The 23,095-nt window shown below is 38.6% G+C and overlaps 1 protein-coding gene across 8 annotated transcripts in view; it reads right to left on the bottom strand.

Annotated features, from left to right (window-relative positions):
* Nucleotides 1-21,917, bottom strand: part of ZMYND8 (zinc finger MYND-type containing 8) — a 48,105-nt gene extending 26,188 nt beyond the window's left edge. For 7 of the 8 annotated variants that reach the window (XR_009278822.1, XR_009278823.1, XR_009278824.1 and 4 more), the window contains exons 1-3: nucleotides 21,789-21,917; nucleotides 11,799-11,869; nucleotides 1,046-1,194 (exon numbers count right to left, since the gene is read on the bottom strand). Coding sequence is in view for 5 of the 8 variants with exons in the window: in XM_058850461.1 (XP_058706444.1) it covers nucleotides 1,046-1,194; nucleotides 11,799-11,869; nucleotides 21,789-21,802 (234 nt within the window). In the remaining 3 variants the exon portion in view is untranslated. Of the gene's footprint in view, nucleotides 1-1,045; nucleotides 1,195-11,798; nucleotides 11,870-20,701; nucleotides 20,758-21,788 lie in introns of those variants that run through there. The other variant, XM_058850457.1, reaches the window with a different exon arrangement.
* Nucleotides 21,918-23,095: the final 1,178 nt, after the last annotated feature.

Here is a 23,095-nt window from a genome sequence, read left to right as displayed (position 1 = left end):
AAAATACAATTTACACTGAGTTTTAAGGCCTGATTTATTCACAGCTTTTGTTCCAGGACAACCGCAGTGAGTAGGAATTTCATTTTCTTTCTTCACCAGTACAATTGTACCAGGATAATATGGATGCTCTTATGCCAGGAGAAAGTGCTTTGAATACTCAGAACTTAATCCTGTGTTTATATGACACTGGCAAAAAGCCCTGTGACACAAAAAAGCACTTTGAAAAACACACAGGCATATCATTAGTACATCAGGTGTGAAGTAATTTCAGTAATGCTGAAGATTGATTTCATGTAATCTACTCCAAGATGATGCAGATGCTTTACAACATTTGCTATTCAACACAATTAATATAATTCTTCTATGTGCATAATACAGTGAATCAGAAATTGTCAAAGTCTTGTGGAGTCAAGTTCTAAGAAGGACAACAAATGCTACCGGTTCAGCACTTAGAAGACAATAAAAATAAGGTTACAAGCATAAAGACTGAAAAGTCAGTGTGACTCTTTGATTTAACTATTTTGGTAAGAGTGTACACAGCCTAGAAATTTTAAGGAAGAGGAGGAAATATACAGAGTACCAAGGTGGAGCTGACTAACGGGCAGTAAGAAAGGGCTGCAAGCAGATGAGGAACTTCACTGACATTATGAGACCTTTCTTAATCTAGGTTATCCTGCTACTGAAAATTTCCTGCTAATGGTTTTAATAAAAAAACAGCTATTGTTGGTTTTGGTATTGTTATTATTCATTATTGTAATTATTCGTAATAATCCTGTTCCAAATTGCATTTATTGGTTATACATCTTGTTACCTTTATGAAATCACTAAGCAGTACACAGATGGTCTTTTTCAACAGATGTAAAACAATAATCAAAGTGCATTCAAATAGAAATTATAATACCAACTCCTATCCCCACTGCATTCAAGAATATCCATTCCTTAAGAGTACAAAAACTGAGCTTCCTTGAAGGAGACTGAGCTCCTGATCAGCTGTCTCTACATCCTTTATTGTTTCATATTCTAGCATAATAACAACTTCTCTTACCTGCTCTTTATTATTACTGTTCAATAAACCAGGCTTCTTTTTCTTTTTTATAGGACTTGTTGATGCATCTTGAGGTGAGTGGCCATTGGAGGAATGTGGAGGGCTGGGAAATTTCCGTTTTTGTGCTGTGCGTTCAGCAGAGCCAGGATCTATGACAGATACAAACAACATGGTTAAAGACTTCAAACTGATGAAAAATGTTCCAACAATGTTATGGTTTGTCATTCACACTCTTCAAAGATTTTTATTTCATCTTTTTAAAACACGAGCATTTGCAACTTCATTCTCTAGGAACAAAATTTCAGCTATCCCTAACGAATATGAAATGCTCAGCTCAATTAAAAGGAACTTACAGATATTTTTCAAAAAAATCAAGTACACAATCATCTGTAAAGGACAGTAATATGATTCTGACAAAATACAAATGGAATTTCAACACAGTTGGGTAAACAAGTTCAATTTTTCCTTAAGCTTCTAATGCATGCAACAAAACAAAATTCTACAGAGAACCACAGGGATCAGAATTCAATAATATCACAAGAGAAACAACTGAACCATCCCCCTAATATTTAACTGCACAGAAAAACATAAAAAACTAGTGATTTTGGCTACTTTCTATACAAATCCATGGAAAATGTAGTGCTATATGATGACTGTGATTAACCAAAGGTTTGGTTAACATGTGTCAAGATAACGTTTCGGGAAACTATAAATAAATATGAAAAACACATGAAAATATAGATGTAAGGACCTATAACTGAAAGAGAGAAAACAAAAGTAGGAGTGTTTGCCCATCCTGTGTTTTACTACTCTAGAACAGCTACACCAGGCTAACAGCATCTGGAATTTCAACAACTTCAACAATTCTAGAAGTGTTTGCCACTAGTCCTGTAGGCACAGAGACTTCAGCAGTGCTGTCCATATTAGTGCCAGCTCTCAGAGAAACTCTTCTGCTGACATAAGCTATAAAATGTAGTAAAGCTGGTTTAAGTAAACAAACAAAAATCTGTCATGTTTTGAGCTTTGACACTGAGACCTGTGACTGACTTCCCTTTGCACACCCCTCCCCTTTTACACGTACTGGCAGCATTTAGCACCAGTTATCTGCCGATATGCCTTGGCTGAAATCAATCAGTACAATGTGTCTGAGGCCATTATTGTTACTTGCTGTGTTTGGATTCAAGCAAATCTGCCTCCTGCTCCATTTAGGTCAAAATTTAGATTGATTTGACAATACAAAGAGCTGCTATGTCACCTATGTGTATGAAAAATACAGTGTCTGCCTCCTCCCCTCCTTAAGCAATTATGACAATAAAAATGCCAACACAGTACAAGTCTGCTGACAGAGACTCTGAGGGTTTGTCAGTTTAGCTGATTATGCACAGAAGGTGGCAGAAGAACTCCTCAGGCTGGGATATGCTTCATATATCCCAAGAGAGCTGTGCTAATCCAGCTATCCTGGAAGAAACTGCAGCATCAGTGTCAGCTAAACCAAAGCCCACAACTAAATCAAAATGAGCAAACCTGAAACCAAACAAGCTCTGAATGCTATGTTTTTCATGAAAGTAGAGTGGAGCTTATTCAGCGTGGGAACTGTTTGCATTCAGAGTGATCCACAAAAAACAGCATCATACCATGTCTTTCCTCATCTTCCCATCATCACATTAAAGTCTTTGTTTCTTTATTATCATTTGCAAGGAATATTCTCAAAGGGGTCTCTATGGCCAAGTTTCTCACCAGCAAATAAAGCCATCTCCATAATTCTCTGAAGAGATTTGGGCTTTTTTTTCCAGACTGTACCTATGCAGGCACACCTTAAACTAGGAGGGGAAATGGACAGTAGAGTTTTCTGCCCTTTGGCTTTATTTCTTACTTCTAGGTACAAAACTGCGACCAGTGGAGCACACCAGATTCACTTCAGCTTTAGAGTCTCACTTGTGAGATTTACAAAGAAGCTGTGACACTGCACGTTGTGTTTCAGTTCCACGTATGAAAATCAGCTGTAAAGTTCCTGCCCCTATAATGTGTTGCTTTTGGCTTTTAAATGCTCTTTATTTCCTAAACTAACTAATTCAGGGTCAGGAAAAGTGTTAAACTGTTATTAGCTAAACCAGAACTGAATGACTATTCAGTCACAGCCAAATCCAAGCTCCAATTCAGCAGAAAAGGTGCTGATTCAATATCAATCTTATGAAATGGTCACACAAACATGTATGTTTGGTTAAGTAATTTCAAAAACTACTTCAAGTGATGTAATCTTCCTTCTTGGTTCAAGAAGCCTGAGTATACTGGGGCTTTTCAAATCAACTAGTGGTGACTCATAGACAACATACAAAAACTGACCTGAAATAAACTTCCTTTTTTTTTTTTTTTTTTAAGCTGGCAAGTTATTCAAATGCACACAGATTTTCTTGAGGCAATTTAACATGAAAAATTAAGGAATAGACAGGAAAACAGCAATGCACAGACATATTTTTTCAGATTTAGTTGTACTAGTGGAATAGGCCAGTGTCTTTAAATACCACGGTATGCTGCCAATTTACCAATCTGTGAGGGACCTGATAATATGAACAATCTTTTGATTCAGTTCAAGTAATAAAACAGTGGTAGTATCTTCTTAAATTGTTTGAGCTATAGTTTCCAGTTCTAATTACGATTTAAAAATCGCATTTTGTGTGAATTTCTTTCAGTGGGAATACCCTGTTTAGCACAAACTGTTGCTTCTCCTTCCCTGGCTCTCCCAGCTGTATGAGCAGAGTTCCTGTAGCTGAGTTGTGAGCCAGATTAAGAAACTGATCCCTGTTAAAACAATCTGTCAGGAGGAAAGTTAATTTTTAATTTTGGATCATTTTCCTAGTATAGAGTTACTTGAAGAAAGTAACAAATCTGGGGGGAAAGAACAAAAGACACCAAATTTAATCAATAAGTTGGTGACTACAACAGTTGTTTAAGGGGTGGACTAAAGTTTCTGCTCCAAAAGGGAACAGCCAGAATTTCTGTGATCTCTTCTATGATAAGTATTTTTCAAAAAGTGTTTAATGAGCAAGAATGGTCTCACCTTGGGAAGGATCTCACCATGCCAGCTGGTCACCATTTGGCACATGATCCTGCAATCTCCCTGCTCCTACTGAACTCTTGTCACACTGAGCTCATCAATCTGAACCAAACTTCTCACTGATAATATTAAAAATATTATTTTTGCCAAGCAACCTTAGTCTACTTATTTCTTGATTTTTTGTGTGATTTTGCTTTCTTAGCACAATTTAAAATGTGCTTCCAGCTCAAGTGAAAAAATAGACACCTGAAATAACTTTTTAAGTTACCTGGTTTTACATCACTAGGTTGGTATTAATTGGTCTGTGATGTTGTCAAGGTTGTCAAGGTTGACAAGGTTGACAATAAGCAGCTCTGAGTGCTCTTGCCAATCATTCACTGGGGAGCAACAAGCTAACCTGAGCTTCACCTGGAGCTTAAATCTTTGTTTCTGTATGCCATCATGTGACTAAAGGATTAGTAACTGCTGCTCCCAGGGGATAGAGTAAAGCATACTTAAACCCTAAAGCAATTTCATTTCACACTTTATGACTGTTTTGTAAGTCCAATTTTACATGATGGCAATGCACTTTGTAAGCAGATAACTACAGTAATGACTTACTATAGTTTAGCTTAAAAAATTACAAAAAACAAACAAAAGTGTATTATTTATATCAGAGGTCTTATCCTGCTGCAGCATATGGAACACAGACCACAACCAAATATTTTTATACTCTGTGTATTGCAAAATGCTGCACTGTAAACACTCCATAGCAGGGATTCCTGACAACTGAGAAGTCTTGCTTTTCTCAATAGAAGCAGGTGCCAACTCAGAAAACCTGTAAAAGTAGGATGTTGTTTTCCTTGCTTTTCCTGTGATATTTAAATGTAATTCTTCTTGAAAATAAGCAACATCAACATGCCTTACTGTAAGAACACAGCATAAACTGCTCAGTACCAAAGACTGACAGTGACACCTCCTTATAACCCTTCTTTTCATACTCCTTTTTTGTTATTTTTTAATTGAAAAACTTCAGCTAAACACAATCAAAGCAATTCCAGACTAAAACATCAGTGAATTAATTTCTAAATATGTGTTTCTAGGTATCTCTTACATTTGGATTATTTTCTCTCCCAATAAAGCCTTAATAAGATCTGAAATCCACACCCAAATCAAGGCTTCACAGCACCCTTCCACAAATAAAATTTGCTCCTTTATTCTTTCTCTAGCCCTGTGGTTTGTTCACCCGGGAAACAAAATGATTTGGAAAACTGATATGGCCTAAATCAAGAAGAACCTTAAAATTTAATTCCAGTTAAATCAGCAGAGCAATAAGTGCCAGAGTTGAATGAGCCAGCATAAGGGAAAAGGATGGAAACGTGATGATGGAGGGATGCTGGTATGGCAAGGCAAATGAGAAAAGCCTGAGTAAATCAGAATTACAATAGACCATGATTTTCAAATTCAACCTCACAAAAAAAGTTAGGCAAACAAAACAAAAACCTTCCCAAAAAGCGTGGAAATTGCAGGATCATATCTTTTACTGTGAGAGAAGAACCATCTTTCTTTGAGATTGTGTGCATGGAAGGCAAAGTTTTGCATTTCAAAATAAAGCACAGACAAAAAAAAACAAAACTTAACTATATCAAGTTTACTTTCAGGAAGAGTATTCCTTATTCAAATTCTGTACCTAATTTTCTTAAATTGTAGATATAAACCCTATGAAAAATGACCTGTTCACTGCTTGAAAAATAAAACTTTTCTGTTCTGGAAATTTTCAGAAAGCAAGAAGAGGGAAACTAAGACACATTTGTTTAAATAGCAACAACAAAAAAATAAAAAAATAAAAAAGTTTTCCAATAGGACTTGTGATGAAGATGGTCAGATAAGCAGTCATCTTGGTTTTCCAGGAGCCAGAAACAGCAATGTACTTTTTCAGTGAAAGCATTATTTAAGCCTCCCAGAAGATATCAGTAAACTGAGACTTAGTTACACCAATGAGTTTTCTGTGATCTAAGCAGGTTTTTGGTATCTCAATGCAAGTGGGTCAAATATGCAAGATTCTGAATAATGTTTCCAACTAGAAACACAACCAAGTGTTCCATGTAAGACACTCAGCAGAAGTGTCACTTAAACAGAGCCAGCTCAAGGCTACTTCTGTTAACCTTGATTCCCAATGCCATGCCATGCCTTTTATTATGGCACAAACAGTTCTGCCAACATTTGCTGAACCAAATCAAGGAATTAAATACAATAAAATGCAACACAAAAAAAATTTACTGAAAACAGCTGCATAAAGAATTAATTTGATGGATTTAAGAAACAGCTGTAAGAAGGCAGTCTGAGAGAAGGTACAAGAAAAGGAAAAAAAAAATCACCTAGACTATCACATCTCTCTTTACTCCTTCTCAAAATCTCTGAATGCCTGTACTTTAACTGGCATGGAGTGTAATCAATGAAGAAATCTAGCAGAAAATGTAGCAATACTAACTTGTCCCATTTGATAGAACAGGTTTCAATTATTAATTTAGACAAATTCCAGAACTGCAAAGCCTTCTAGTTAGATTTATTATCAAAAGATTTCTGATTTTTCAAATCCATTACCTGTCATACTTCAGCAAGGGTAAATATCTTAAAAACTTAATAAAATCATGGATAAATCTGTTAGAATTACACTCAGCTTTGAGGAATTTTAATTTTCTGCCAGAATTTTGAAACATGATGCAGTTGCAACCAACCACTAAAGCCTTGTTTACATTCCAGAAACTTCAACCGACATAATTAACCCAATCCAGTTGCTTAATGTAATAAATAACAGAGGTCAGCCGTGGTTGTGTAAATTCTGATGAACTCCTGCCACGTTACAGTTTTACACAAGTACAAAAATACTCTCTTAGTTGTTTCTTTACTGTAGGAGTTTGAGAGACAAAGAAAAAGAAACACTTCCCATCAACTTGCAAGGTAAGAGTTGAAAGGCAAGGATAACCTGGAGCCTGGCTGTGGGGGATTTGCTGTCCCAAGGCTCTCCTAAGGTGGGACTGCTGATAGCAAGGGCTCTGCTCTAGAGACAAACGCCCAGGGCTGCATTTCTTCCCTGCAGGAGTCTCAGCTTCACACTGGAGTATAAACCCTATCTCTGTGTGATTAAATACTTGGTATGACTACAAAGAAAACTGATAGAGATGTACTACTATGAAATTGTTACAAAATGTATCATGCATTCCAGGAATTCCATTTAATTAGTCATTTTTGTATTTTTATTCATTGTATCTGAACATTTTACCACTGAGAGGAACTCCTAAGACCAAAATCTTTAACACAAACCTGAAAAAAACCCCAAACCTGTAAATGTCAGAATTCTCTCCATTAAGCAGTAAGGCCTCAGTATATGATTTCATGCCAAGCTAGGACCATCTAATGACCAGCTGTCCCTGCTGGGGCAAGGCTGCTCCCAGCAATGTCCAACATCTGCTCAACTCCCCAGTAATCTGGTTCAGTGAGAAAAGCAGGTAGAAAACAACCTCTCCACCCAAGTCCTAAGAGCCAGCAGAGATGCAAAGGCAGTGTAAGAGAGGTATGACTGATGATGGCAAGAAGAGGGTTAAAGAGCTCCTTTTGACTGGGCAGTAAACAGGCAATGGCTCCAGTACCAGATGAAATACATGGAAACCTACATGGAAGTCCATCTGCCACCACAGCTTGCTACTGTTGGCAGCTAAATAAGTTAAACTAGCAGAAAATACTTTTTTAAAAAAAAAAATCTTCCAGGTTAATAGGAAGAAAACACCCAGTGGAGAGTTCATTCTGTCCAAAAGAGAACAAGTACAAGCAAAGACAGAATTTCCTCTGAAACCACAACCTGGAAATGCTAAGACATTTAACCAGAGACCTTACAAGCCCCATCTTGAAATATATAATAAACAAGGGTAAAAAGCAGTCCATAAGGCTGGGACAGAAATATAGCAAGATGTTTCTGCTGGACATGTTAATGTATCTTATACAAAGGACAAAATATAATCATATAATCCATGGCCTCTCTCCTTCACTGAAGAGCAATCCTCTCTTCACTCCATTTTCTGTTTTTGGACTCCTTGCATTCTCTCTAAGCTGTCATTTCCCATTTCCAGTTCTCAGATGCCTTATGCTTTCTTTTTCTTATCAAGAGAGCAGTGCATTTTAAAACCTTGTCTTTAACAAGGCTGCACATACACAGCTTATAAGCAGATCTAAATTATAACTGTTAGAGTAACTCTACTCCTCTTTCCCACCTTACCAGGCATCTGTCCCTGCAACTTTTTAGAGACAGGCGCTTGTGTGTAACAGTAGCAATCGGTTCATGATTCAGGCAAGATCTGGTACTAAAAAAAATTATCAATTTTCTGCTAGAGCAGCTGCTTGACACAGCTGACTGTGCAACAGCAGAAGTATTACAGCCAGCAAAGGAGAAGGGTGGAGAAATGCAGCTGAACATGTAGAGCTTCATGTCTCTGACTCCAGCTACAGACTTGCTTTATCTATCGGAATATAAAGCAAGAAGTGCCAGTGATGGCTTTCAGCTCTGGTTTCATTCCAGCCTAGCCCTGTCTAAATGCTTGCTAACAAAGCTCCACACTTCCTGCACCCAGCTGGTGTATTCCTGCCTTCTCTCTTACACCGGTTCTGGCAGTCCACCAAGCTGTTTCAGCACACTGAGCTAGTAGAAAACTGTTGATGTTTTATGGTTCAGTTAGTTTCCTGCCAGCTATGGTATGGAAGGAAGTGGATAGAACTGCTGCACTGAGCAGTTTGACCAGCTTAGGCTGCTTTGAAACCACCACATTACCTAGACCAATTCAAAGGCTGTGTTCAGACCCGTGTTACAGATTAAACAATGCATGGTTTAGTTTAGCTTCAACTGCAATTGAATTAGAGCAATTAAACTGCTTATACCAAAACAAGAGTGTTCATGAAGAGGTCTGCATCAGGCTAATTGGTTTTAAAGCAATTAAATGTATTTCCCTACAACCTTCCTTAGACACAGCCTCACATGAGCTGTACAAACCATGCAAGGTTTGTAACCAAGCAGGTCACAGATCTGCAGCACATCTGCTGTTCTAGGTCATGTCTGAAGTTATACAGTGCCACAGACTGATCTCCTGCACAGGCTTCTCACACATCAAAAAACCCAAACAAAGCACAAAGAGCTGTGTGCTCCTCTCCAGGTTTGCCTAGATAGGGTAAACTTCATCATCTATATCCTTTCCAAAACACACAAAGCAAAACTCTGCACAAGTTAATTGCTACACGTGGAGACATTGCTGCCACCATCCCACCAGTTGAGAACGTTGCTGCACTTTTTCTGCCTTGCACAGAGCAGAATAACAGTTTTGAAATTCTGGTTTGTGACTTTTCTGCTGGAGAAATACTGCACTGAACTATCAGAGAAGCTTGTTTCAATCCAAGTAACAGGAGTCCAGAAAGATTCATTACACCAGGCCTGTAATGTGGCCAGCTCTTGGAGATGACATTTATGATCCTTTTATTTTCTGCGAGAAACTATATTTTCAACTATTATAAAGTTCTATCACTAATTTACAGATTAGGTTGGGTATACAAGAAAGAGAAATGGTTAACAGGTATAAGTCTAAAGAGTTTTTTATATCCCACATTCTTCACTGGCAAAAATATAAGCCTGTAAGGGCATAGGGTGGGTGGTTGGTATTCATGTCCTTGGAGTGGTGCTGGCAGGGCTTTTATCAACATACATGTTAAATTTAACAAACCAACTAAAGCAAATCAGTATCTAGTTAAATACCAATTCTCTTATTATTGGAGTGATTCAACATTTGCTAAGTTTTATCTCTACTATGGTGATACAGAAGTGCCATTTACATCACTCCCACTGGTATTTAAAGCACTAGGAGAACATCTTTGCATGGACCAGTGGCTCCCACACAATGACAGCTTGGGTCAACCTAAACCAGCGCTGCGGAGAGACTGGCTTTGGCATCAGCTAGTTCAGGGAGCTGCAACAACAGTTAACAGTATGAAAACATGAGTCTTTTTCTGCCAGGTTAAATCCCTCTGAACTGACCAGTTCTAATTAAGAGCCCACAATGCAAGGGAAGCTGCAAGATCATGTGTATGAGAAGACTGGGTAATGACAGTGACCTTTTCAATAACCATGATATTAAATCAGCTCACTGTCCTAAGAAACTCCATCTTAACCCTACCAAACAAAAAGCAAAAAATTTCCTGTGGGCTTAATTCACTGAAACAACATATCCTGAAGTTAGGGCAGCACTAGAACTACCACAAAGAAATGGAAACTTTATGTATGGCCCACACACCTGTTTGTGGCTGATTAAAGCACCAGAACTAAAATGTAAACATCCACATAAGTAGATATAAGATTTTTAAGTGTCTTTTAGACATTAATTACATCAGAGTGACATAAGTAATGATTTAGCTCAGTTAAGGCATGCAGTACCATTAATACTAGAAAGTGGGCCAGTGTTTCTAAGGAGAAATAAAGATGAGATTTCATGGACAGCTAAATGTATCTAATAACTCCCATTGTCTGTTAAACCAAGTTCTTATGTTATCAAACTCTTTCACAAACAAACTGGTCACTACAACAGCAGAAAAATGTTTCAGTTTTTAAGTTGGTTAGCAAGTTCAAGTGGCTGGGATGTGACAAGCACCACAATGGAAGTGGTGGAGTGCAGAGCTGGAAGCTTACCCCAGCCAGTAGCAATCATTAAAGCAAGAAAAACATTTACTTTCTGCTGGTTTAGAAAACTGAAATACAAAGAAGAGTAAATGTTGCGAGCAGTCCAGTGGTGGAGACTGACATACAAGTTCATAAGGAGAGAAGGGAGAAAAAAGACAGGGAGAAGGGACAAAAGGAGCAAGTGTACCTCTTATGAGGTGTCAGATCCCATATAATACCTCACTTAACCATACCATGAGAACTGAAACAAGAAATTTATTATCTGTTAGTACAGATAAGACCTGAATCCAATTTTATAACCATTATCCAGCCAAGATTCCTCATTAAAAAACATGCAGATTATCTGTGCCATGCCTTCAAGACAAACCCACCTGCAGATTCAGAGTTAACCAGACTTGTGAGCCCTGCTATATGAATGTGAAGAGCAAGTGGGTATGTGCAAGAACTTTAAAAGGAAGGTAGTAACTATTGCTGCTGTTTTAGAGAAAAGGCTTTCAGGTAAACTCAGCTGCAAAGTCAGTTGCAAGTACAAAAGGAGATGGACAGGCATGAATGTCCATGAAACACATACTGCTCAGGGGACTAATTTCTGTGGAAACAGAAATGCCACTGTGATTCTTTATTCTTAGGAAAAAAAGAATTTATTGCAGTAGGAAATACTACCTTAACAGTTTTGCTGTTACTACTACTTTCTCCTGTCTTGCCAATCTAGAAGTACTACTTTAAAGGAAGCCATGGTAAGTGATACAACAGGTTGCTGGTTTTTGGTAATTTAGCTTTAGTTATTCAGAAACCTGAAATAAGACTGAAATATTTGTGTGTAGATTTGAAACATAATGAAAACAAAGGAAAAATTAAAACACTTTCTAACATACAGTAGTCATTGAAAAAAATACAGTAAACCTTGAGTCTCCACTTAACAGTAGCTTCATGGTAGATGACACTGCTTCACTATCCTGGTTTACAAATAATTGTGCTGTAGAGCCTAATTGAAATATTCCTCTTACCTTTGGATCGAGTGGAGATGTCCATCCCCTCCACCACCTCCTGCTCTGCCTTTATTTCCTCTTCAGCCAAGCTGCAGAATTCAAAAAGGTGAATTAGAATACTTTATGGACTGTGTTAATCCCATGACTAACTTCTATCCATTAAGTTCAACCCAACACTGTCAAACACAACTACATCAAAATTTCTGATGGAATGAAAGGTTTGCTGTTTGCCAGAGCATTGATCAAACCACAGCAAGAAACAATCCAGGTACACACATATGCTGCAAGTTACCAAGCACAAAAGTTACATTTTTGTACCAAAGACAGTCTTGTAACATGTACTGAAGATTATGGCAATGTATGTATGAACTGTATGCATGTGACAGACAAACAGGAATTCTGTTCCTTGCAGCTTCTAATATCAGATAAACCATGTGGACAGATGCCTGCCAACATTTAAATGTTCATCAGCCTTTGTGAACAGATTAGCTGAAGTAACAGACTTACCAACACAGAACAACTTGCAAAATTAGAAGGTAAAATGTAATTTTAAAAAAATTAAATAAATAATTTTAAGGATTTTGAAACTAGACTGTATAACGGAAAACTGAATATTTATCATTTATTGGCAACATAATTCCAACTCTTACACAGTCAGTTTCCGTTTGCTCCAGGCAGGATTAAATTATTACAAAGTACATCTGACTTTCTGATATTCTACTTGTGATATGCTATAGTGATGCCATTCAAGAAAACAACTCAATCAATTTGGCTTTTTAAGTCACTTTGGGGAAAGAAGATGGAAAAGACAGGATAAGTGAACAAGAATGAACACAGAGTTAAAGAGCAGTTTTGGAGATGTTACTATCCTAGATGAAAGGTAAAAGAAAACACACAATGTTGAAGCAAACCCAAATTCAAAATGATGGACAAATGGGGCTCTGGAGCATCAGGCAGGTATTGCAGTGTCTACCAGAGTACAACAGCCATGAGGGATGTAGATCCTCTGCTCTACAGGGACCATTCACCGTTCAGTCTGTTAATGGAAGCTGTTGCTGATACCAGCTTGCACTGATATGGCAGATTATGAATTTCTGCTGTTGTGGAGCTCGCTGAGGTTCCATTCGCCACCCCAGCTCCAGGGACAGGGCCAAGAGGGCAGCTGGAGACCTTTACTTTAGCTACTGTGTATAAATCTGCCTGAGACATCTCATCAGAGCTGGGAAACAAGTGAGGACTTGGTTACATTTAAACCAGAGAAACTCTTCAGCCTGACAAAACAGTTTATATTAGCAGGAGTTTTGTTAGGGGTATAAGTTAAAAGAGATTTCAAAACAAAGTAAAACTTAACAGCAGAAGGATTTTTCAGTTTGCTAATTGACAAAACTGCTCTTAATCCACTATGAACTACTGGGTTGCAATTCGTTTCGCAGTTCTAAACAGTACAGTTATGTCAGCAGAAATTTCACATACAAATTAACCAAGCTCAATGTATGGAAAACCCAAAGCTGAGAAGTTCCATGAATGCCAGAAGTCATTGTTCTTTGTCATCTGGATATAGAAATAATTTACAAAATAAGCTCTTTAAAGTCACAAGACACTGAAGGGAAGTTCTATTCTACCAGCATCTACCTCCCAGCTCATGGACTATTCTGATAATTTCAGGAGCAAGGCAAGGCACCCATGTGACCACAATTATGGTAAATGTGTAGCATAGTTGACTGTAAAACAATGCTTCTCAGATTTATTTTGCAAGGGCAGATTAAATGCACAACACAGCCAACCATACTACAATGCTCACACATTTACTATGCATGGGCAGATCAATTATCCTGCACATTTGTTACACCCTTTCCCAGGGGCCTCAGCAAAGAGGAGCTGGCAGTGGCCTGCAGACACCAAAACATTTCATGCACCACTTGCCTTTGCCTGTTCCTCTCCTAAGCAAAGGAAAGGGATGGGCTCATGGGATGGGCTCATTGTTCCCTTCCAATGCTGCACTGGAGTTTTTTTCTTTCCCTCCCTCTTTATAAAATCCTATTCCAAAATCACCAAACTGTAACACACCCCATATTTCTTAAACATCATGTATATACAATAAATAACGCATACAGTTAAATATGTATTCATACCCAGTAATTCAGTAAGACTGGAGTAATCTGGCAGGGCACATTACCTGCTTCTAAAATACAGCTCCAGTTCTAGACACAGACTGGGACACACAAGGCTTTACAAGACTCAGGTTGAACACTTATGCTCACTTTACATGGGCTGCTACTAAAAGGAATGGTTTCCCCAGTCCTTAACTTCTTGTTCCAGAAATCATGTCCATTTTACCCAAATCAGCTCTGGAATGTAACTCACTGTGCAGCTGGACATGCAGAAAATGGGAGAGAACCACACAGGGAGAAAAGGGATCCACTCTCTTAGCAGCTCACATTTAAGTTACATTAAAGAAACCATAATATTCCACACTCATCCAAATCTATGAAGTCATTTTGTTTAAAAAACACACTTCAGGGGAACATGGTACAACATCAAAGATACAGGAGTTGGTACAAATCAGTATTACAATCCAGAGAGTTGTGCATGAATCCTGGTTGAAAAATGGGAGTGATGGATCAATCATCAGCAAGACCATAGCAGGAACTGTTCCTACTTCTGTGACCAAAGCACCAGGAGATGTTTCAGACTGACTGAGGATGTTCTGTGCCCCTGGGCCCAAACCCAGCAGTGCAGCAGGTTACAGGGCAGGACTCCCACCTATTAGTTACAGCCTAGCAGGGTTTTTCAGCTCAGAATGTGTCCCACTCATGTAATGAGCTGAATTTAGGAAACTGAGTCAGTTTCCTCCATCATCCTTTAAAGTGTTCTTGCAACAGCGCTATAAACAAGAAAAAGATTCTTCAGAAACATTTGTAAAGTGAACAAAGTATCTTGCAAAATCTTGATACAAAGAATCATAAAATGATAGGATGGCTTGCCTTGGACAGGCCCCTAAAGATGATCCAGTTCAGTGGACAGGGATGCAAATAGCACCTAAAGGATGCCTGAAAACAGCCTTCCCAAAGATTTTAAGTATAAATGAGCAGTCAAAAATACATTCTCTACTTGATACCAAGGTTCTCCACTTTCCTCAGCAATGGAGGAGCATATTCCCTATACACACATGTGCACAGTGTGCATCACTCACACAAAATCCAGCAATTACCTCCTGCACTGTGAAATCTGAACCTCAGAGGAACAGAGACATCTCCACGTTCTCTGCAATTAATTAATCTTTTAAGGGCACAAACATTTAGGTATATAAGAAAACCACAGAGACTCTTAAAAAAAAAAAATCACAATGTTGGTGGGGAACAGTTAAATAAAAGTGTGTTACACAGCTGTAAAATACACTGAACATTCAAGGCTCTTCGAAAGCATCTCCCATTGCTTTATTTGCCATAATGTATAATGACTTCTACAACATGTCATTGTTTGAATGTTGGCAGTAATGACTGCAGTGGTCATCTTTGAGATTCAAGTTTATAAATACATACCAGCAACCCATAGCAAGTTTACAGTAACTTTTCTAAAGCTGACATCTTTTCAATTTTGCACCCTCCATCAATACAAGGAAAATTCTGAAATGCTTTATAAAGCACAAACTTCCAAATGCAGATATTAGCAAAAGATTTCCAATTAAATAATTCAAGAAAACAAGTTCTTAACCAGTTACCTTACTATTACCCACAACAAAATAAAAGGAAAATTAAGACCAGCAGCAAAATAATTAAAAACAAGTATCTCGTTCCATGGAAACAATAACTGTGTGGTCAAGCTGACTACTCTAGAGAGTTTTATTTTGAGAATTCATTTTTGTAGGGCTCAGAGCAGCTATTTCAGCCAGCATGTATTACTGTCATGCATGTATGAATGGGATTCTCTGAGGCTGCAGATCAGAAATGATACTGAAATATACTCAATTTAGTACCTTAATGAATACAACAAATAGCTTATGTAATTCTGAAAGCTACTCTTATTTCCTCATTAAGATGAATGAACACAGAGGACCACATCTTAAGAACACTACTGAAATTTAAGCTTTGCTAGTTTCCCTGTCAAATGACCAGAAAACCAATTAATCATTTAAAACTTCCCTACTCATATTGACAAAACTTGCAACAACAACAACAACAACAGAAGTTTGTTTTCTAAAATGTTAAGCTAATTTGTTTCATACAAACTAGTTTAGCATGTCTGAATGAGGGAAGAAGGGGTGGAGATTATTTCTTTGGGGAGAGTTGGGCACAGAAAGAAAAAAAAATAAGGATTGCAAACATACAAGATTTATTGATACTTAGGTAAAAATGGAAAAATAACTTAGCTGCCTAATTTTTAAACATGTTCTCTATCAAACTGAAGAGAGGGTGGGGTTTTTTTAATATAAAATTCAGGTTTTCAAATTTCACATCCCTGAACTATATATACTGACTTCTCTGTTTAGGAAAATCATTCCTTCACTAATAGTAGTACTTACCTGAGAAAATGTACATATACAAGAATATATAACACTGCTCTAATCCACAGTAACTACAAAGAGCAATTAAAAGTTGCAGATGAACTACTGCACCTTGACATTTAACCAAGAAAAACTGACAGATATGGAAAACCACTCGAAACAGCTAATGCCCACATACACAATCTAGATCTACATTAGGGAATAACACATGAATTTCAGATCAAGAACTACATATTTCTGGAATTCATTTTTCCTTTTAATTAACAGAAAGCAAAACAAAACAAAAAAAAAAAAAATGGTTAAAGACTATAAGCACTAAAACTGAATTTCATCTTTAAGATAATTCCTGCCTCCCATGCATCACATTTGTGAGCAGCAATTCTAAATAAAGATTCCAAAAAACTGCATTCAATAAAAATTTAAAACCAAAAACCACTATTTGCATGCCATTGCTGAATAAATAGCAGCTTTGTATGAGCACTCACCTATAACAGTCTCTTACTCATCGGTAGCTATGCTATTTATGCAGGGCTCTTAAAATGGCGTCTGCCAGCACTGCACTGCCTCACTCCTGCTCTGGAGCTAAAATGGTAGCACTTTGTTCAATACCAGCAGCTCCTGTTTACACAGCAGGGCAAGATTCAAAGCCAGCGTCTAAATATCAGAAATGGTAAAGAAGGACCAAAGGACACCTGACATCCGAACGTTTAACTAAAAAGGCACAAGATAGGGAGATTTGTGAAGTCATAGGTTACTAAGGAAATCACTCAATTTTAGCTTCACCCTCCAGTGTGAGCACCTCGTATTTTACATTTCCTTTTGCAGAATTCCCTGCAAAATGCTCCATGTGTATTAAGCAAACAACACTTTGTATTAAGTAATTAACATACACAAAAGGCTCGTTCAGATATCTATGTACAGCAGTGTTTAAGCTGGTTACCTGTGATAAAAAGCAAAGTAACTATTTTTCATTTAAAATACATTTCAGTTCTTTTTAAAACATTACTCTTATTCAGTGTCCATTTAAAATAGCTGCAGAAAAGAGAAAAATCAGGGGAGGAAGGGGGATCCTTGGTGTTACATAGTCATCTTTAAGTCTATTATCTACACAGCTGAGGCCCAAGCAAGGCAACCAAATAGCTGCAGATTTCAGATGGTAAAAATATAATTTGAGAACAATCATGCTTGAAATTAAAGGTTTATATCAGGTGAATTAAGAATGCTAACATCCTGTTACAGGATGGTTTTAATCTCAGTGTGAAACTCAGATGCTCTGACAACAGGCAATAAAGGGTTAACATGAGAATGACAGACAACTACCAAATACATGAAACTCACTTCTTATGTAGCTATGGCTAAATGAGTCTTTAACCCATGAATACAAGACATGTTTATTAACAAATGTATTTAAATTACTTTCTAAATGCAATTTAAAGGGCCAAGCTGGATGGCCTACTGTGATGGTTTCCAGATTGCAGACCCCTCAAAGCCAGTGTACTACCACAAAGGGGTTTGCAGACAATAACCAAGTAAATCAAACCTAGTCTAACAGGCTTAAAGTCACCCTAATGGGATTCATGTGCCCATGGGAAAAATACTGGGGATCCACAAATATACAAAATTTGAAAATTGCTGTCTACTCCATTTTACATGGGCAAAGATTTTGTTCAACCTTCAAGATATTTAGGAAATTCAAATTAATACCCAGAATTTCAGACAGAGGAGAGCTTTTACTGAGATTTATCTCCCTTTAACCAATTATGCTGGAGTAGTACCATCACTATGGAAAACTGACCACCAGCTATCACTTTTCACAGGGATCACAGGGAGGGCCAGTAGCTAAAAAGTGATATAATACAATACAAGGATTACAAGGAAAACAAGGCAGAACAGGAAAAACAAAACAACAAAGCCAGAAACAAAACAACAAAAAGCTCAAGCACAAGTGATATCACAAAATGGAAGACAGCTCAGGAAGACAAGCCAGTTGAAGTTTGTGGACATGATATGAAGGGCTAAATTTGTAATGTAAACTATCTATTTCTGCTCTTTAAGCATGAAGTTCCTTTTATTACATGCTCCCTTAGTAGGAACGTAGGTTTTCTGTAACATTTCAATACTCCTACCTACTGGGGGGGGGATTGACTGTTACATTTGGAGTAGTTTATACTCTGTATTTTTTTCATTCCCAATATGTTAAGTAGTGTCATTTGTTTAAAGAAATTACTCAGCTTTTCCCTAGCACTATTTAGCTTCCAAGTAAAACAGTTTGCCTGCAAAGAATGAAAAAGGCATGTAGCTTTTAAAAAGCTACTGTTTTCACCATGATTTATAATCCAGATCGCTCCTTTGTTCCCCCCCCCTCTTTGTCCAGTTAATTACAAAAGTAACTGGATGTTGGCACTAAATAATAATGGCTAATCATATTCATCCTGGGCAATTCAAATTACTCTCTAGTAACCAGAAAACTTACAGTGCAATTATACGATTAACTGCTAGTTATAATCAGAATAATGGCCATTTGCTCCAAGCTGAATAAACCTCAGCTGCATTGCTTCATACATGTCCTGTTTAATTGTGATTGTAACAAGATCCAGGCCAGTAAAATCTTGAGGAGAAAGCATACATGCTTTTTCCCTGCATCTGTCACTTACACAAAACCCCACATTCCATCTGTCCTGAACAGAAAAAAAACAGCAGAGTGGTGCTTATTATGCAACCTAGGGAAGTGAGGGTACCTTGACTAAGCACCAAAAAAAAAAATAAAAAAAATTATATATTAAATTCTTCAGCTTGGCTGAATTTGCTTTACTTAGATGGAACAAAGATGGCAGAAATTTCCAGAAGGCCTTTCTCAGCCTTGCCACTGCAATTGTCAATCTTTAACCTGCCTGCTGCGGCAATTGGCTCCGGCGCTGGCGGAGCAGCGCCATTGGGCTGAGCCGAGGCACAACGCTGCTGTCTCTACCTTGCCTCAGACATCTTGCTGCAATGCAGACATTTGTTTTTTGTGAACTATAAAAGAATTATACTCGAGTGATTGAAAATAGTGAACTTTAACAGACTCACGATGCTCCGTTTCATTACATGCACGAGGGCAGCTCACACAAACGCACTTCACTGTCAGCAGCGTGTCTGGAGGTGCAGATTTGAAACAGATCCTGGTTTAACAAAACCTGTGGGAGCCATTTTAATACAAGCTTTCTGATTGCAGATCACTTACCCCTGCTTCCTCATATTAAACAAATATTATGTTGTTCACTCTTAAAGGCTGAAAGTAAACTACTAACATGGATAAACTACTACTAGGAAAATTGTGCCCACTGCTAACATGTATAAACTACTACTAGGAAAATTGTGTCCAAATTTCTGGTTTTTAGCAACTGAAGGACAAAAACCAGAGTGACTTCTTAGCTGTGTCAGCAATTTCGTGTATGCTGAAAAATGCATTAAAATTGCACACAGAAATACTATCACATGAAATCCAGTGGTACCCCAGCAGTGTTTCAGGTTTCAAATTGAACCAGACATTCTTATAATCTAATCCTAGGGGATTGGGATGGGGGGGGGGGGGGGGGTGAACGGAGAGGAGGGAAGGGAAGCTTTTAACCAAAGCGAGACATTCAACATAAGATACACTGGTAAACAAATAACCAGAGGTAAATTGCTATGTTAAAGAACACTACCAAATACATGGCAAGGGGCTGTGAAACTTTGCATGCACTGTGCCTCAGCACAGTCATTTGCAAAGCCAGACTAGCTTTCAGTTCTTTCCTAAAATAATGAATGTGTATGGACTGTTAAAAAAAGTGCAAAAATTACATGAAAAGCACAAAAGAGCATCCTTCCTCTGCTTTTGTAACAGCCCTGGTGATCACTGAAAAACAGCTTGTTCAAAAAGCATGCAGGCGCTACAATTAAAATCTTTATAAAGAGCACAAAATGTTTCTAAATTAGTTATAAACCAAGCAAGTTTGTCAGAGGTTACACGTTGTATAGTATCAGAAACATATGCTCATTAAGTGTTATTTACTTTACTTCATAAGGTCACTTCATTGCTGAGCACTAGCACTTTCATCACACCCAAAAAGCCCAAGGAACAGTGAAAACGCACTTTACCCTGCAAACATGGTAATTAATGATCTATGAACAAACAGCAAGTAGAATATTTTTCACTGGCCTAAGGTAAACAGGAAGTAAAAGCTTCAAAATTTAGAGACAAATTATCAGAAAAACAGTGCATTCAAATAGAGCAGTTTACATGTACAAGTCCCTTAAAATGGACGCTAAGTAAATCTGATCTTTTAAGTGACTAAGCACCAACATCACTTCACCTACTGCACTAACTGACCCAGTAAAAATAAAATCTTTGGAAAACTATTAAAAATGTTCAGAGAGTAGCATGCTGCTTACTTACCAACTGTTCAAGCACCCATCTCATTTTTCCAGTTAAGAAGATACAACAGGCTGGCAGATTTGGGAATTGATCAAAAAGGAATTTCTTGAAATAATTACGTAGCATTAAACCAAAAGTTAAAAAAAAAAATAAAAGGGGAAAAAAAACCAAGAACGAACAACATGTACTACTGTCATGAACCACATATGATTTTATATCTTCTGGACTCCACAACACAGAACTGTAGCTGATACAATGTAAAACAAAAAGGCACAGATAAAAGTTACATTAGTTTATTTGAACTATGCAAAACAAGAAAGCTAACAGTTCAGAAACATTTTCCATAAAGCATCAGATTTGTAAACAGATGCACTGCTGCGTTTTACTGAGCAGCACTCCATTCCCAAAATCTGCAGCATAAAAACTCCCTTTTAAAGGAACAAAATATTAACCATACATTGTCCCTCAGAAAGAGAAAAGCGTTGTATTAATTACTCCTGCAAGAAAAAAGGTTCAATAATCATTTCAAGTTAAGATAAGCTGCATAAAAAACATGATGCAACAGCACACCACCACCTAGGCCCAATATCTACAATCTGCCATTAGCACTTTTTGCTGATGCCTAGGTTTTTAAAAATCCCATATTTTCTCAGAGATAACTTATCTTAGCTGTTCCATTCACTGTTTAGAAAGGTAAACTTGCCTGTTCCTCTGTCTGCCATTATCCCTGCTTGACTCCCTGTAGGGCAGTTAAATGCATCTGCTCCCTAGCTTCCATTTTCTCTCCAGCAGGCATGTGACACAACAGACAATAGTGCTGGCAAACTGCTCAGAGACAGAAACCTCCTTTGGAATACCAGGATCTTGATAAACTCTAAAAACACCATCCTCCTGTGAAGAAGTAGGCATGCCAAGGCTTTGCCAGACTGTAAAATAAAGCTGTGGCTAATGGCTACTAACCATGTGACCCAAGAAAGCAAATTTAAACAGTTCCAACTTAATATAAGTGCTGTGGTGTGAGTTTTGCACGAGAAATCACAGAGAATCACACTCTCAACCCACAACTCATAGGTCTTAGAGAAAAAGCAAGGTAAAAAGCAAGGCTTACCTCTGTGGATGCATTGTTAACACAGTGTTATGTCAATACTTATAAAACATGGAGGACAGGCTCTCAGTACTCGGGCAGGGAGGGCTTGGCACTTGGGCTTGATGATCTGTCTTCCCCATGAAAGCCGCCCCCGGATTGGCTGCCCCGGCAAATCCGCATGTACGGCGCCAGGGGATTGGCTGAGACACTTCCTGAGCGATTATCTTTGTGCGGCTCGGGGAGCAGGAGCCATCCCGGGCTCGGAGCAGGCCGGCGCGCTAGGCCCCGCTCCGCTCGCCGCCGCCCTGCCGCCCCGGCCCGCTCTGCCCCGGGCCCGGGCCCGCACCGCCCGCCTCGGGGGAGCGCCCGCACACCGCCTGCCCGAGCAAACGGGCCCCAGCCTGCCGCTTGGTGAAGGCAATCTGTGTGCTCCAAACGCGAAGGAGGCAGAGTTCGCCCGGGTCGCGAGGGCTGTTCTTTTGTTTGCACGGAAAGCGAAATTCGCTTTGCTGCTGCTCTGCTGGCCGAGAGAGCCAGGCCGCAGGCAGAGAGCAAAACTTACCGAGAGGGCACGTGCACAGGAGGGACTGAAATTAATACCTCAGAATTCAGAGAAGGGTTCTCCTGCCCCAGAATTTAAATACATGAGCATGCAGCAGAACAACAATGTACCTACAGCGTGATTTCTTTAGATAGCACGATATAGCTGAGTCTTAACAGCAAAAAGGAGCCTTAAACAGGAACACTCATGTCTCCTTTTCCCAAAAAAAAAAATAAAATAAAAGTATTCCAGAATAGAAATCGCTTTATCACAGAGCGTTGCTGCCACTTGGTGCAGGCCCTCCCTGTGTTTAAAATGCTGCAGAGCAAAACTAAAAATATCCAGGTCACCCCAGCCCCTGAGATCTGCAATCCCCCCCCGGCCCCCACCTTTCGGCCTGCTCGGGCTGTTACACAAAAACTGACTTCCTCAGGAGCGGCTGGAGCTGCAGTTTCCTGGCCGTTAACCCTCTAGCACTTGGTGCTTTTTAAGATGCAGCGCAGGCCCTGAAAGCACACATCTCTCTCTACGTGGCAAGTTATCAGTCTGCCCCCACAAAAGCATTCACGTAGCTTTTCAGATGTTTTTGCTTTACCTTTTTGTCTCCTGTTAAAATGCTGCAAATGAAACAAAATGAGAAAACGGTGTGTAAGCAACCGGTTTGATCTTGGGCCAATTCCCAAGCTTTTGATTAAAAAATGCGATTCCGTTCTTTTCCCTAATGCAGTGAAAGTGGGAGGATTTATCGTTCTGCCAAGAAGGAAGTCTTAACTCCAGATGAAGATCT

The sequence above is a fragment of the Poecile atricapillus genome, chromosome 15 (assembly GCF_030490865.1).
Source record: "Poecile atricapillus isolate bPoeAtr1 chromosome 15, bPoeAtr1.hap1, whole genome shotgun sequence".
NCBI lineage: Eukaryota > Metazoa > Chordata > Aves > Passeriformes > Paridae > Poecile > Poecile atricapillus.
The sequence above is the reverse complement of the archived record's forward strand: the minus strand, read 5'-3'. Positions and strand labels throughout refer to the sequence as shown.